At 49.9% G+C, this 16,458-nt stretch overlaps 2 protein-coding genes across 2 annotated transcripts; one reads left to right on the top strand and one right to left on the bottom strand.

The window, feature by feature from the left end:
* The first annotated feature begins 2,258 nt into the window (after positions 1 to 2,258).
* LOC135829676 (uncharacterized) lies at positions 2,259 to 7,749 on the top strand. Its single transcript, XM_065342062.1, has 3 exons — positions 2,259 to 2,514; positions 4,515 to 4,613; positions 6,912 to 7,749. The coding sequence occupies exons 2-3, from the start codon at positions 4,520 to 4,522 to the stop codon at positions 7,316 to 7,318; spliced, it is 501 nt and encodes a 166-aa protein (XP_065198134.1). The 5' UTR covers positions 2,259 to 2,514; positions 4,515 to 4,519; the 3' UTR covers positions 7,319 to 7,749.
* Positions 7,750 to 8,970: 1,221 nt separating this feature from the next.
* LOC135830099 (uncharacterized) lies at positions 8,971 to 15,847 on the bottom strand. Its single transcript, XM_065342488.1, has 4 exons — positions 14,728 to 15,847; positions 12,443 to 13,081; positions 11,705 to 11,755; positions 8,971 to 9,732 (listed from the first exon to the last, which is right to left on the bottom strand). The coding sequence occupies exons 1-4, from the start codon at positions 15,086 to 15,088 to the stop codon at positions 9,647 to 9,649; spliced, it is 1,137 nt and encodes a 378-aa protein (XP_065198560.1). The 5' UTR covers positions 15,089 to 15,847; the 3' UTR covers positions 8,971 to 9,646.
* Between the last annotated feature and the right edge of the window lie 611 nt (positions 15,848 to 16,458).

Below are 16,458 nucleotides of genomic sequence, written 5' to 3'. Positions count from 1 at the left end.
TCCGTCACTTCTTGCCCAAGTCATGGAGCGCATCCAGGGTGGCTTGTAAGCTCTTCTTACTGTTTGGGAGCAGTTTCGGTGATCCAATACAGGTGTAGACCGTTGTATCATCGGCGAAGGTGGCCAGTGAACATCCAGGAGCTAGGCACTGCTCCGCATCGTTTACATAGATGAGGAACAGAGTTGGCCCCAGTATGCTCCCCTGGGGTACTCCTGACTCTATAGGGTAGGGCGACGAACTCTGGCCATTCACAACAGCCTGTAGCTTCCTGAGAGACAAATAATCTGTCAGCCAGGTCAGGGCTCTACCACGGATGCCGAGTGTCTGCAGCTTGCAGGTGACTCCGATGTGTGATACCTTGTGGAAGGCGCCTGCGATATCTACCGCAAGAACCATCGAGCATCCTCCACTTCCAGTGGTGAGAGTCCACTCATGATTCAAGGCTTGAGGAGGTCGGCTGTTCCTAGGCCTCGTCTGAAGCCAAATTGGCGTGCAGAGAGGAGGTGGTGGCGCTCAAGGTAGTTTACTAGCTGGTGATAAATGATTCCTTCCATAACCTTAGAGCAGATGGACAAGAGGGATACCGGGCGATAGTTTGCTGGCAGGGAGCGAGAAGCCTTCTTGTACACTGGTACCACATTCGCTGTTTTCCAGGCCGCTGGCTGGACACCGGACCGAAAACAGAGCGAGAAGAGAGTTGACAGGGGACGTGCTAATTCATGGCAGCATTCCTTAAGGACACGAGCTGGAATTTGGTCGGGGCCCGTAGCCTTCCCTGCGTCGAGTCTGGACAAGTGTTACGGACAATGGGAACCCTGAAGTGCACGTCCATGAACTGATATAATGGTGTAGGTGGAATATGGTCTGGAATGTCAGTGGGACTCAAGTCGTCACCACCAAGACTGCACTTCTGCGAGAAGTAGGTACCGAAGCACTCAGCCTTGGAGCGGGCTGTGAGATGTTCACGCTGGTTGGAATCAACAAGCGTAGTGTAACAGGTAGCCGAGTGGTAGGCGCGGTGCAATTAACACGAGTTATCTTTTATTATTATTCTCTTAGGTACACACCTAGGATATATTAGAAGTTAAATTAAAGAAGAAGCGGCAAATAAATAATTTTCTCTCCGGTGCACACCTGGAGGTTGAATAGCTCGTTATTATCAAAATCTCATCTAAACAGAAATGCGCAGCCGCTTTTATTCAGCAGACGCCGTACGCTTATATGCGGAGATACACTAAAATTAATATACATACGGTGAAGTTCCGTATTGCTTCCGTATTGGCCGGGCAGGGATACTACAGTAGGAATGTCAGAGTGTCGTTCCTTCCCGGCGGCGGCTCTAATGGTACTCCACCACTGTTTGTCCCGCAAGTTGCCTGTTCGAAGCTTCTGCTTGAGGTGTTCCTCCCAGGAAAGTTGGGCTTGCTGCAGAGTTGACACAGCATTGGTAACTGCCTGGACATAGGCTGCTTTCAGTGTCTCACTGGCTTTTGAGCGGCTCCACCTCTTCCACGCTGAATGCTTTTGTGCGATTGCACTACTACATTCCGGCGTCCACCACCTGGGATCAGAAGCCCTGGTCACAAGTTCCACCATGACACTGTCCTGCTCGCCCGTCGCGCCAAGACGCTTGGCAGTCACTAGGCTTCATGCCACCAATGTTGTCCGCAAGCTACCGTCGTCATGTCGTTGTGCCCATCACCCACTGCCGCTGGCGCGCTGGGAGGCCCCGCGGCATTCGCCGATCCGAGTCTCATCGCGTCCCATTTGGACCCTCATTTTTTCTGCAGATCGCCACGCTAGGCATATATGGCTACCGAAGTTCTCAAAGCGCGCTTACGTACCGCAATTGGCGCCCATGGGGCCAAGATCTGGAGCCAAGGCCTTACGGGTGTGGCGAATCGGTTGTATTTAGTGTACCCCGTTGAACCCTCACCTTTTCCGAGATTATTATACCTCACATAGCTACGCCCTATATGCCTAGCCCTACATATATGTAGATGACTGTACAGACAGGGTCACCGGTCAGCCCACCGCTCTGCGGACTGCGGGGGGCTAAAAGCAGAGCTGCTGCCTGCTGGGTCCGGATATGGATGCTTCTGCATTCCTTGGGGTGAACCTAGCCTGTAGGGTCAAAACCCGCTCGGTTTACTGCATGTGTTGCAAGAAACATTTCTGGAAACCGGTTCAGAGTAAAATCAGTCAGCAGAGCAGACCAGATCAGGTGTTCCGGTTGAGCCTTCCGGAAGGACCGGGAAGTGTGAACTGCCATGCCAAGAAACTAACTTAATCCGAACATATTCGGCTCAGGTTGGATCTGGAGGACGAGAGTCCTTTTCATTTTATAGTGTTAGCCATTGCAACACTCCGCTGGCAGCCATCAGGAGAAGAGGATTGGCCAGCTGAGAGCTCCTCGCTGTGCGAGTCGCAAGCGAGGGGAACCGGAGGCTGTCGATCCAGGCGGGTGCCTTGAGCGACGCGAATTTCTTCGCGACCGAGAGGAAATCTTGGAGGTGAGTCAGTGTGTTTGCGCGTTGCTTCCATCCTCGAGCTGCAGCTTACCTGAGGTCAATTCATGCTTTGGTAACCTGGGGTATCTTCTTATGCATTCACCATGCCCGAAGGGGAAAGCACTGAAGTAATTGACGACATCCAGATGCTGGCAATGGGAACGAACGAAGGCAATCGATGAGCCTGTGAATATAATAATACCGTATGGTGATTGGAGGGCAGTGAGCGAACCTTGTCCTTGTAGGCAATAGCAGGTCAGCGTCTCCTTGGAACAAGAGCGTAGGTTGATGGTGGAGAAGGGAGCCGAATGGGCTGTGATGAAAGAGAGAGAGACAGAGAGAGAGAGAGAGAGAGAGAGAGAGAGAGAGAGAGAGAGAGAGAGAGAGAGAGAGAGAGAGAGAGAGAGAGAGAGAGAGAGAGAGAGAGAGAGACGGGTGTAGCAGGCAATAGATCTTTAAAATATCCGAAACTCCCAAGTTTTCCTGACTGGGGGTCATTCCAGCCTACACGTAAATTGCTTTGTAGCTTGGTTGCGCAACTGCCGTTGCTGGTGCACCTTTTTGGGAGGAAAGGGGGGGGGGGTCATGGTAGAAACATTCTTGAAGTAGTTCAAGCAGTATAGGTTTGTATTTAAAATTGCAGTGTACATGCATACAGCTAAGTCAGCAGTGCAGCTAACATCTATCTCCAAATACAAATGGATTTTTGCACACTGGCACTGTCGATTCTGCCATCACAGCAGGCACTGAACTGCGATCCTGGGAGGTCATCTGGCCCAAACATGCACCGGCAGAGCGAAGAGTGAAGGCTTGGAGGGGTGGGGGGGGGGGGGGGTATGCACCTGTGTCCCGGGCTATGCGCCTGAGTTCATGTACTGTGGCCCAATAGGCACCGGCGGATTCTGCTGGAAAAGGTGGCAGATTCTGCTCGAAAAGCAGTGAAATTGGCAGAACCATACAAACCTTATGGCGGGCAATTCCTCGAATTCTGCTCCATTTATTTATCCACATACCAGACATGCATGAAACTTACCAGAAAAAGTACCGAATTCTGCCAATTTTTCTGCCGGCATTATCCGCCGGTGCTTATGGCCCAGGGTAGCTATGTTGGCTCATGACTATCATTCACTCGCGGATCAGCCTGTCCCGGTTAACGTATGGCTTATGGGTGCTGACCATCATGATTGCAAACACAAAGGGTACAAACAGCTTAGTGTTGCGCTGGTCCAGCGCTCTCGTGCACTCGAGTTTGAGTTGATAGTGTTGCTCTGGTCATGGGATTTACAGGATGCCCAAGACGATGACAACTGTCCAAGGGAAACCAAAGTTACGTGCAATTCAAGGTTAAAAATTGAGGGTACAATTCTCCATAATTATACATTGAGTTCAGTCGGCAAAGGGTTAAGAGATACGGGCAGTGCTCGGTCCCAATGTGCCCGGATAAGAGACGTTCGAATTCACTTAAATAAGGCCCTGTGTCTAGGCACATCAAGCACTCTCTCCAGCTTCTGCAACTCCCTTAGTATGTTGACATGTATGTACAATAAACATGCACAAGATGGTTTGCATGCACCTGACCTTACCATAGTGATACATGGCACTACCTGGTCACCCCAGGCTTTGCGAATAGTAGTCCGGGCTTCTATTCAAGAGGGGCTTGTATTATTTACGGTCGTTCCAGGGGGGGGGGGGGGGGGGTGGGGGGGGGGGACGGGCTTCTAAGCGAGTGAGTATGGTGTGTGTGGGTGTGCATGTTTGGGCATGCGTGCGTGTGTATGTGTGTGCGCACTTGTGTACATGTATGTACATTGTGTGTGTGTCCCTGTACATCTTTGTATTATTGTTATTTTTATTATTATTATTCCACAATCACGATGACATAGTGCCAATAAACATGTGATGCGGGCGATTTTAACCAGCCATGGTGGGGAAAACTGAATGCGGGTCATTGTTTTATGCACATTAAATTTTGTGCATTCCTGGACTTGTTTTTGCTCCTCCAGGAAGAATGCATCGCTGCTATGGCTTGCCTGGCTTGGCCGCCATTGCTCTTATGTTGCTATTGGCAACATGCTCTGCCACAGGCGAGGGCTTAGAGGACGGTAAGAGCTTGGCTTTTTGTATGAGATTTTTAACATACCTGTTTTTGGAAAGTGTACGCTGTTGCATCTTTTTAAAGAGTAGAATCTGCCTAGATTGTGCAACTCCTGATAGCCTTTCTATGGGGTCTCCCGCTGAGAAAACTCACATCACATGCTGTAGGGTTCATGATACACGTTTCTAGCCGGTTTTATGCAGCAGCGAAGTACTGAAAATAGCGCTCCCTGACAGCAACTCATTGTGCTTGTACAACTCCACAGCACGACCATGACATAATATACTCGGTTTGCGCACACGCTATCCTGCGTTGTACGCAATATGATAATGTACATGTCCCTGAAACACGTGATTCGACCATAAAACTAGGGCTGAAATGAATACATCTTAAAACATGTACTTCAGTACGTCTGAGTGTACAGGTCCTCGCTCGTTAGTAGATAATCTCTGGGCCATGAAAAAGTTGGTCTTGTAACGAGACTTATCTTGTAACAGGACTTGTAGCTAAAGGTGTAATAGGCACTAAGTTGTGCTTACCGAGTTACCCTGGATACAACATAAATTGTCGACGCTTCAACTCGTTATAAGATAATTGAAAATCTCCAAAATAGCTCTTCCTTGGATGTAAAAGACGGTGCATATCTACGACTACATGTATATTATAAGTTGTGTCTTCTGTTTCCTACTGTGTGTTTTGGCCTTGGTCCTGAATGGTCAATAATCATCATACACAGAGGGTTTGGCACTCCGGGGTCCTGAGCAAAGGGTCGTTATAATGAATTTTATGTACTAACGAATTATGTTGTAACCGGACCTGTAAACAGTTGGATAGACCGCATTTTGCCAGGGGATTTCAGACTTTTATTCACTATCGGGGTTTATGTAATAACCAGACTCGTTATCATGAGGGAGGACCTGTACATTATAGTGTACCGTACGGTTTCCGTTCTTATCTGCAAAACATGCAGCCTAGACCCAGGGCATAGATTAACGGCCGGACAGAGGACATTTTCCAGCCATTTTCGGCCACTGACTGGACGTTTTCAATTTCACCGGCATAGTGTCGGACTGTCCGGTCAAAAAAGTAAAAAAAGAGCAGCGACCTTTATTCAGAGTTGGGCTTTCTTCGGAGCTTCGTGCCAAATGCGACTTGCATATCGTACAACTAACACGTACACCGTAGTCTCAGGCGTAGACTGCACTATATTTACTTGATCCGCCTGTAGCAACGCGTTGTTGCTACAGTCAATTCACACTTTCGACCGTTGGGGTTGACTTCGCACTTGAATCGATGGGTTGGACTGCTACTGCTAGTGCAGTTGTTCGCTCTTGAGAGGAAGATGTCATCTTTTATTTTTCACTCTTTCACTGACCAGGAATGCAGATAGGCTTTTAGAATGTCTTCTGGAAAGTGAAAGGGAGATTCAGAGGACTTGCCGCCGGGCAAAAAGTCCATGATGTGAAGGCCGCTACTTGCGATAAGTGGATCTCGGACAACGATGCAGAGCCGACTACTTCCGCCGGGCTGAGTTATGACCGGCAGAAGAACGATCGGCTGTTAGCAGAATGTTTGAAGTGTTCCGTGTGCATCAAGTTTGTAGACAGAGTAGCCATCAATGGGCCACCAGCAAGCCAGTTCAATGCACAGCACGCTGTGGACCTGTGGTGGGCTGACAAATGTCGCAGATCCCCCAGGGAACGTGCTCCAGAAGCTACTGGCACCATCAGTTCCTCACCTGAGATGAGCGATGCACTTGACCTGGAAGACTGGGATGCCTTCCTCGCCGTGTAAGAATATCAGCTGCAACTGAATTCTTGACTGCAACGCTTTCTTGTACATACATTTGTCGTCAGTAAATAGTTCAGTTTCTAATACAAATAAATTGGCGAGTTGTACATATCCCACGTAGTAGTAATGTGTGAGATACGTCCACATAATGAGTCATTGTGAATATACTTCAGTACTACTAAAAAACACCCTGAAAATGTGTTGTGGAAAAGGTCCGGGCATGTCCGGACAGATTTCAAAACGGAAGGACATTTGTCCGAGCTAAATGAAATACTTAAGCTATGCCCTGACTGACCATTCTTAAAGATTGGTGAAATTCTAGCCTGGCCGTTCTTCAGATCCCGACGGTACTGTACTTTGTCTGAGTTTTTATTTATGTATGTGCGCGGGCATGCATGCACACACGGTGTGTGTGTGTGTGTGGGGGGGGGGGGGGGGGGTGGGTGTGGGTGTGTGTGTGGGTGCGTGCGTGCGTGCGCCCGCATGTGCAATATTTCGCATTCTATTTGACCAGGTGTCAAGAAGAGGAGTGGCGGAGCACAGAAGGTCGCAGTTCCCGCTGACTCTCGCCACGACGACGCCGCAACGCCAGCAAAGCCATCCACCCACGAGGCCGCCCCAACCAAGAGAGTAGGCACTGCAAGGGTGAATGATCCCGCACAACCACCCGCACTTCACCAGCGCTCGGACGATTCCAAGCCGAGGAACGTGATCAGATCCGACGGCGGCAAAGACTCTGACGACTTGGACGACAGTGGGACACCGAACTCGCACGCCAAACTGGCGTTCCTGTGTATCTCCATAGTCGTCATCGGCTGTGTGCTCATCTTGCTCATCATCGGTCTCTACGTTCCCATGGCCATCAAGCGCATACGCACACGCGACCAGACGGCGCAGTATCGAGCGCTGCGATTGGCCTAGGTTTGGGGTTCTTTATTCTCTAGGTTGCCACGGAGATGCGATCGATGGGCGTTGGATGTGACGTGAGTTGCACTTGGCTGGCGACGGCTGGTAGTTTCCTGTGACGATTTCTATGTTTCTATTTCTGTGACGATTTCTATGACTATTTTAAAGGAACTTGAAAATATTTTTACCCCGAACCAAACTGTGCTAAAGGCGCACTTGAAGCTGTCTCATTACGACAATAGCCGCGGGGCAGATTGAGTAGTATTTTGTATGTGTGTTTTTTTAACACCAAAAGAAGCCGATGCAAATCATTTCTATCTATCTTTCACAGTGGGTTTTTTATTTTACTTATTATTCTCACCCTACGTATCACCCTTACAGGGCCCGGAAGGCCCATCATTCATACAGTTGAAACCCGGACCTCGGACCAGGTGGTGCGAGCCTGACTGTGCTACACGTATAACATGTGCATGTGTGTGTGTGAGGTTGGGGGAGGGGGGGGGGTACATGTGTGTGTGAGGTTGGGGGGGGGGAGGCCAGGGGGTACATGTGTGTGTGAGGTTGGGGGGGGGGGAGGGGTACATGTGTGTGTGAGGTTGGGGGGGGGAGGGGGTACTTGTAGAAAATTAATAATAAGCTGGCCAGCTCGATTGATGGACGCGCTCACGCTTATGGCATGCAGACCGGAAGTTGGATCATTGACATCAGTATCAGCAGGTTGATACCCGACGACGATGAGGTCAGATTTCTCTACATGGTTAGGTCTGTACATCCTGATGCAGTATTGTTCATGACCCAGCATGCATGATGTCAGGAGTTAGATTCAAACTCACGGCTATGTCACTTATGTGAGTACGACACAACAGGCACCTCCCGGCCGTCTTCAGACTAGGTACTTAAAACAGACTATAAGTCACATTATCATAGAAGTTTCCAAGACAACTACAATAATCTGGCAGGACGCCTAAAAAGCTGCCCGATCCTTTCGGGTAGGGTGCGAACCCTTGTACAAGGCAACTTTCCTGCATTTACCGTATTTTCACCGGGCAGTCGTGCAAGCGTACACACTTTGTACGATTCCCTGCTTCAGACATCTCCTGGCGCAACTGCGCAGAGTCAAAGGTTTACCGGGTATTAGCGGCCGTCGTGAGCTCCCTTCGGAAACGGACACGATAATTAAATTTTTTACTTACTGGATTTTCTATGTACGTAGACTGAAGAGGGCCTAATACTGGGCTGCGGCTTGCTTGCATGCAAGGTTAACATGATAACAGAGCATGGCACCTGGTAAGTAGACTGACCTCAGAAAGTCGTAATGTCCTTGCCATGACACAAGTGGCAAAAATATTTAATTTACATTCTGATTCTCTTTCTCACACACTTACACGCGTACATGCGCGCACACAGACACACACACACATACATACACACATACTCTCTCTCTCCCTTAATCCCTCCCTCTCTCTCTCTCTCTCTCTCTCTCTCACACTCTCTCCCTTCCTCCCTCCCTCCCTCCCTCCCCCTCTTTCTCTCTCTCTCTGTCTCTGTCTCTCTCTCTCTCTCTCTCTCTCTCTCTCTCTCTCTCTCTCTCTCTCTCTCTCTCTTCTCTCTCTCTCTCTCTCTCTCTCTCTCCCCCCCCCCCCCCGTTCTCTCTCTAACAACTAGAATACCAACACATGCTTGCTTTGGTCTCAAAATAATGGAAGTGCAAGGAGGAAGTGAAAAATAGAAAGCATGACCTTGTGTAGCTGATGATGGGCAGGCATGAAAGCGCACGGTCGCCTGCCATTGGCAAGCATAAGCATTGCCTACACAGTAGCACTGTGCAGCGGCAGTGCAGACCAAACTGGCTGACACTGTATTCTTCGCTGCACCGAGCAAGCCTCATGCACACTCATACCACAGTTTTGTGACAGCCTGTGCAGACGTGTGAATATAATATGTAGCAGCGATGCGGACTTGTAGTGTAGCGGTCCAGTCTCTCAGTTTATTCTATACGGCAAAGTGAGAGCTCAAGGGAAGAAAATCATGAGTGTATGTGTGTGTGTTTGTATGTTTGTATGCTTGAATGTGCCTGTGACACACCATAACACATCATAACACGCACACACACACACACACGCGCACGCACGCACACACACAGAAAACACGTGAAAGGCAAGTGCTGACAAAGAGCGGTAGTACCTATCTGATACACCATCGTATCTAACGTAATCCATCTAGCCTTGAGTAAGCCATCTGGCCTTGACTAGCAGCCTCTACCTGGTCAACGCAGCATCGCTCACACATGGCCACGGCAATCACATCCGCAATCCATACACAGTAAAGGAAAGGACGGCTTGGTTAAGGGTTTCCTGTTGAGCGCACCCAGGCGGCGGTTGCATCCAACGCAGGTGTCACGGATTCGGTTCCTGGTTGAAATGCACGTTCTGGAACACACACAAACGGAAATGGGATACGTTGCAAAACAGTTAGACATCAGAATACTCAATGGTGTCCCGTCATTGTCTTTGTGCTTGTCTCTCTCTTGTTCTTTATTTCTGTAATGTTTGTCATCCCCCTACGCCTTGATCCTGGAGGGTGATGGCGTTCCTGCGGATGCGGAAAACTCGGCTCAAAGCTGAGTCTCACGCGAACCGGGAAAAAGATTGTCATCCCCTCCCTCCTTCCCCCATACACACAAGCATCTAAGCATACCCTGGAAGAGTGGACCTCGAAACGTACCCGTTGAAAACTGCAGCCCCCCCCCCCCCCCCCCCCCCAGAGTAGATCAGACCCACCACCAAAGACGGAAATCCCATTCGCTGCATCCATTCACAATAAATCCATGAAAGTTCATCGACGGCCGCCAACATTGTGGTTCAAATTTGGCCTGTCAGACAGAAGGGCATTGCAAGTGGCCGTAGTTGAAAGCATGGAGTCAAGAAAGCGTTGCATAGCAGGGGCGTCGGAAGGTAATTTGATGTGGTACGATCAGCCATCTGAAGTACAATTCACGCGCGAGGGAGGGGTGGCTGAGCCGAAATTTCTGGAAATTCAGAGCCCACATCAGTGCATTGCATTGATTCACGGGGTACAGTGAAACCTGTCTAAGGCGACCCCTCAAGGAGTCAAGGGACGAGAAAAAGTGGTCGCCGTGGCCAGGTGGTCTTCTTATCCAGGTTCAGTGGAGCATGTGACCATATCCACATGTGATACATCATTTTGATCAGTGCATCACAGTGCACACACCTATGCTACTCTAGCACGACTCATGTGCCTGGGGTCCTCAGCCCTGTCAAATGTTGTGCATGCACCATGTACATCTACACTTCCTGCACTGATGTGTAGATCTACCATGCCTGGTGCACCATGCCATGCGTACATTTACATGACTAGCACTGTGCAACACGGTCGCGGGTGGGTGGTCGTCGGTCGCGTTGAGCGAGTGGTCGCCTTATCCGAGGTGTTTTGAATGTAAATGCGTCCGGGACAAGGAAAAGTGGTCGCCATGGTCGAGTGGTCGCCATATCCGAGTGGTCGCCATTACAGGTGTTTACTGTACTTTGGACAAAGAGTGGTGCTAGTACGGTCAATAGCGTAGTGCCCATAGCGTGTCCGATACCCCTGTATAGTGTTATCTTCTTACTCGCAATTTGTCGTTACAACCACCTAGCGTCGACTATGAGCAATGCGATGAGTGCACCCAGAGCAGAGCAGCCCGACACACATGCCATTGGTGACTCCTTGTAAAAGTATGGAGTGAAATTTCGCCATACATACCATCACACACACACACGCACACACACACACGCACGCACGCACGCATGCGTGCACACACACACACGCACATACACACACACTTGTACTTGTACTTGTACTTGTTGCTCACTGCCAAAACTGGCCACGTGGGTCTCCCCGGGAGAGGGGAGAGAGACTCAAAAGGAATCTTGGAAAGATGACTCAATTGGCTATTGAACCGCCCAACGGCCGACACCCCCTGAAATCCCCAAAACTCTGGGTGGACTTGAAAATGATCCCACTTATGGGCTCACCACACCTCAGTAAGTGGGTGAGGACAAGGTGCAGAAAAAGGATTGACGGCATCAGGGTATCCGTCCTGGGATCCAACTGCAGGTACCCCTGCCCCCAGTGAAGGTAATACTTGCTACTAGTGTGGGTGGCTAAATCAGAGTGGATCTGATACAACACACACACACACACGCACGCACACACGCACACACACACACACACACACACACACACACACACACACGCACACACACACACACACGCACACACACACGCACACACACACGCACGCACGCACATACACACACACACACCGTTGCCCGATAGCCCTGACATCGGTTTCTACAGGGATACGCCCGGCTATAACACGCGACATCACGGGTAACTGACCTGCATAAGATGGCTGGCCGCAGGGACTTTCACGATACACCGCCTGAGCACCTGGAGATGCACAGTCATGACAACGAGATTGCACAGACAGATGTGAGTGAACGCATGAGTGAGTGCACTCGCACAGACACATACACACACATAAAGTCAACTTCGCTAATACCGACTGCGGATATAACGACGATTCGCGAATAAGGACAGCATTTCCATTCCCAGAGCAAAGTCTTATCTACCTGTTATACCTGCAATGAGACTTCGGGTATAACGACACTTCGGGTATAACGACACTTCGGGTATAAGGACACTTCGGGTATAAGGACACTTCGGGTATAAGGACACTTCGGGTATAAGGACACTTCGGGTATAAGGACACTTTGCGAATAAGGACACTGTTCTGATGCCCCGCCGAGTGTCGTTATACGCAAAGTTTACTGTACACACAATACACAGAGGCAATATGCTTTGCTAATTTGCCAAGGTTTTCATTATGTGCCTTTGTGTACACATAATACTTATGTATACATGCACACACGTACACGTACGCACGGACACACGGTTATGCACGCACGCGCGCGCGCGCACACACACACACACACGGGCCGCACGACCGATAAGCAAAGGGAACATCATGTTTTGACTGTTGTTCTGCACGACAAGATAGCAGAGAACAAAAGCCTTCCCAAGCATGCATGCATGCACGCTTGTGTCTATAACCGATTTTCCCGCCTCCTCGCTTACTTGATGGAGATGAGCGTGACTTGTACATGTCACTGCCATCGGAGGCTGACGATGACGACACACTCTCCTTTGCTACAAGAGAGCCCTGCCTGGAAGTCGACATGGACATGGACGACGAGGACGATGACGGTGATAGAGATAGGGTGGAGGTGGGCTGGCGGGACGGCAGGTTCTGCACGTTGAAATGAGGAGCTCGCGACGGCGTGAACAATGCCGCTGGTACATTGCCGGAACCACCACCACTACCACCAGCAGCAGCACCAACAACAGCAGCAGAGGGTTGTGCTCGCGGTGGCGACGGCAGTGTATCGGCCAGTGGTGGGAACACTACCTTTTCGGGGATGAGCTTTCGGGCGCCTTGCCCGTCGTCAACCGCTCTGACCGGCGGCATTGTTCGCTGCACGGGAGTGACGGGAGTCACGGATGTCTGCCCTGGCGAGAAGTCCGTGGCCGGCGTTGCCGACTGGCGACCCGACGAGTTTGGCGTTGACATGGCCGACCAGCTGCTCATGCTATCGTTGGGCAGACGCGAGGAGCCAGGCCGTGAGAACGGAGACGCGTCGGTGGAGTTGGACGTGATGGACACGCGGTCCGGCTCGTAACCCTCGCTGGGCGAGCTGACACGGGCAACGTATGGCGCTGCGGACAAACACAGCAGATACATGTAACACAACGCGATCATTGTTATAGAAATGACATCATTGTTATAGAAATGACATCATTGTTATAGAAATGACAAAGGATGAACTGCGCACTCATTCTAAACACACAGTCATGAAGGCAAAGTTGGTGGGTTATTTCCGAAAACAGTTTCTTGTGATAGCCATCAGTTGGAATAACACCGCATTGTTGATACGTGAGAAAGTTTTGTCTGAGCATTGGTAGATATCCATGAAACTATGGATACTCAATCTACGGACAGAACCGTTTCGTCCTTTGTGGACTCATCAGCGCAGCACAGAGGGAATGAGGCCGAACCTGATAGCAATGAAAAATAAAAATTTCCAAAGCCAGATTTAAACCAGGCCCGAACGTACCTTGCCAGAGTGCTCGAACTGAAACTATGGATATAAAATATGGGAAGGGGCAAATGTTACGAGTTGTGACCAACTGTACAACAAAGTAACCACATAATACCAGTGTCTGCTCTAGGATTGTAGGACAGCCGGGTACACGTGTACCTGGCGCAACCATTTCAACCGGGTCGGAGCCGGGTACACATGTATTCGACGCGCGCCTATGCATGATCTGTCCCACATACAAGCCATGTACTAGTCCTTTCAAAGTTCGAACGTGTAAAGTACCAACCGGGTCACAGATGACCTGGTACTATATTTTCAACGGGGTCCAAGCGCCGCCCAGCCGGGTCGATTACCCGGCTCACCCGGCTCTGGAGCAGACACTGAATACTATAGTTACCAAGTGGGAGAACAAGGTACAAAACTGACAGGGAATACCCTGAACTTGGTCATAACTTGGTCATAACTCCTAACATTACATGTTACGTTTTGGTCCTTTCTTTTTCTATATCCACGATTACATTGGCTCAACATCCGAGCTAAATCTGAGTAATACAACTTCAGCCTAGTTCCAGCCTAGCTTCAGCCTAGTTTCAGCCTAGTTTCAGCCTGGTTTCAGTCTGGTTTCAGCCTAGTTTCAGTCTGGTTTCAGCCTGCTGGTTTCAGCCTAGTTTCAGCCTGGTTTCAGTCTGGTTTCAGCCTAGTTTCAGCCTGGTTTCAGCCTAGCTTCAGCCTAGTTTCAGCCTGGTTTCAGCCTAGTTTCAGTCTGGTTTCAGCCTGCTGGTTTCAGTCTGGTTTCAGCCTAGTTTCAGCCTAGTTTCAGCCTTGTTCCATTGCTAACTTGTGTCACGGTGATCAAATACAGTCATGTACATGTACAGTGGGTCTTTGAGACAGTGAGGTGGAAACCGCGGACGCGCAGTGAAGTTAAAATGACAACCGTACTTTCGCCCCGCAAACATACGGTACGTTTGTAGGGTCATGATAAACTGTGACAATTAAATTACGGGCAACCCCCCCCCCCCCCCCAAAAAAAAAGAAATGAGTGCGGGACTGTCATTCGTAATTCTGACATTCATCATTCCACTACGATCTTTGGACAAAACATGCATACACACACGTGCCAATGCACGCACAGATACGTACGCATGCATACGCACGCACGGACGCGTACGCACGCACGGACACGTACGCACGCATACACGCGCACGCACACACACACATACACACACACGCCAGCACAGGCTAAATTTAATAGTTAGTTACCTGGCGCGTCGGTTGGCGCTTTCTGCTTCTCAAACTCGCGGCACAGCTTTTCTTTGAGCTTGGGATAAGCTCTGTTCTTGATACAATAGCGCACAAAGCACTGGTAGGCAGTAATGTTACCCAAGTTGAACTTCTGATAGCAAACCAAGTCCAAAAATCGAGTGTTGAGCTCGTCTCGCGTCGGATGGCCTCTCTTGATGGCCTCCTTCTCCTTGGGATCGATGATTTTCTCCTGCTGGAAGTACATGAGCATGTGGCTGGCGTCGATCGTGTCGCTGATGGTCGAGATCAGCGCCTGCATGGCCGCCTGCTCACACGCGACGATTTGGTCCTCGTCGAGCTCTTGTGAAGACGATGACATTTTCTGGACACGAGCTGGCTGCACTGCTGCACCCGGTTGAACTGATCTGCTCGATCTGCTGGACTAAACTAAAGCGAATAACGCCAAGCACGGAATGGATACCCTGCAGTTGTAGTCTACTCCGTACCACATATGATACGACGTGCGGACAAGGGAGATAGCGGAGGCTAGCCTAGAGGGCATCAGCTAGGGACCAGACAGCCTCTTCTTTCGTTCTGAAAGAGTCCGAGCTGAGCTGAGTGCGCGATGACTATCCGGTATCGCTAAACCAACTGTTACTTACTTGGCTCCCTATATATTATCTCTCTCTCTCTCTCTCTGCTAGCGGAGCTGAGGATAAAGGCGACCAATCTCCAGACAGATTCAAGATACTCCACTCCCGCCTAGCAGTGACTGTCAGTGTCCCATAAAATCTGTGGCGCTGTGGACTGAAAATCCTGGCCTGATGAACCAGCTCAACCAATCCGAATCGTTTTCACCTTTTTCTGTTGACATCTGCAAGAACAAAGCAGAGAAGGTATGGATCGCTCTCCAGTCTACAGCTGTTCGGGATTATGAAACGCCCAACAAAAAATACACTGCAACGACGACAGAAGTCTGAAGCCAAGCGAAGCGTTTGCAGTGTCTTATGCGGAATGTCAGATGGAGCGATTTGTTTCGCAGCACCTCTGACTAAGCTTGATCGCTTTCTATCAGGCTTCTGACCTCGAAGGACTAGCAGCTTGTAGCTACAAGTAGGAAGATCTCAGATGAACAACGCGCAGCCGAAGATTAGAAAACAGTTTTTTGTTCGCACCATAGGCTTCACATGATACACTATGTACGTACCTGAGTCCTTGGTATATGTAGAGCTCCTTGCGTTTTCACACTGAATCACAGGGTGCGCGATCAGTGGGGAAATACCGCGTGCATGAATCATCCGCAAGGGAAATCCGTGCATGATGACCGGTAATACTCCCCTACGTAGCTACCGTGACTCGTCATCATGCAGACGCGACCGTGTAATGTAGACTCCACATGTCATGACCATGATCATGATGATGACCGACCTATTCATTTTGTAGTCTGTCCGATTCGGGGCCGGGCAAGCTGCTTTTCAAGTCTGGGCCGTCAGCTGATGCAACCGAGCTCCCCGTCGACACTCCCAGCGGTTTCATTCTCCCTGCAACAATCACCAGATCACAGTGGCTATCAACCTCCCTCCCCGTCGTCCAAAACAACAATCACGACATTGTAGTACCCAAGAGTCAAAATTCCGCATGTTCACCACGACCAATCCATGCATCTCTGCACGAAAATAGCGGATCAAGCAACGTTTTGCTAGAAGTGCTGTCTCCTCGGATGACATTCACAGGGTTTCTGCGAGGGTA

Source organism: Sycon ciliatum, chromosome 13 (assembly GCF_964019385.1).
Source record: "Sycon ciliatum chromosome 13, ocSycCili1.1, whole genome shotgun sequence".
In the NCBI taxonomy this organism is placed as follows: domain Eukaryota; kingdom Metazoa; phylum Porifera; class Calcarea; order Leucosolenida; family Sycettidae; genus Sycon; species Sycon ciliatum.
Note: the sequence above shows the minus strand (reverse complement) of the source record. Positions and strands in the feature narration are given on the sequence as shown.

Coding starts and splice junctions, on each gene's coding strand:
- LOC135830099 (XM_065342488.1), bottom strand. CDS start 15,088: ATGTCATCGTCTTCACAAGAGCTCGACGAGGACCAAATCGTCGCGTGT. Junction 11,756..12,442: donor GTCACGCTCATCTCCATCAA/GTAAGCGAGGAG, acceptor GTGCATCTCCAG/GTGCTCAGGCGGTGTATCGT. Junction 9,733..11,704: donor CGGCCAGCCATCTTATGCAG/GTCAGTTACCCG, acceptor TGTGTGTTCCAG/AACGTGCATTTCAACCAGGA.
- LOC135829676 (XM_065342062.1), top strand. CDS start 4,520: ATGCATCGCTGCTATGGCTTGCCTGGCTTGGCCGCCATTGCTCTTATG. Junction 4,614..6,911: donor AGGCGAGGGCTTAGAGGACG/GTAAGAGCTTGG, acceptor CTATTTGACCAG/GTGTCAAGAAGAGGAGTGGC.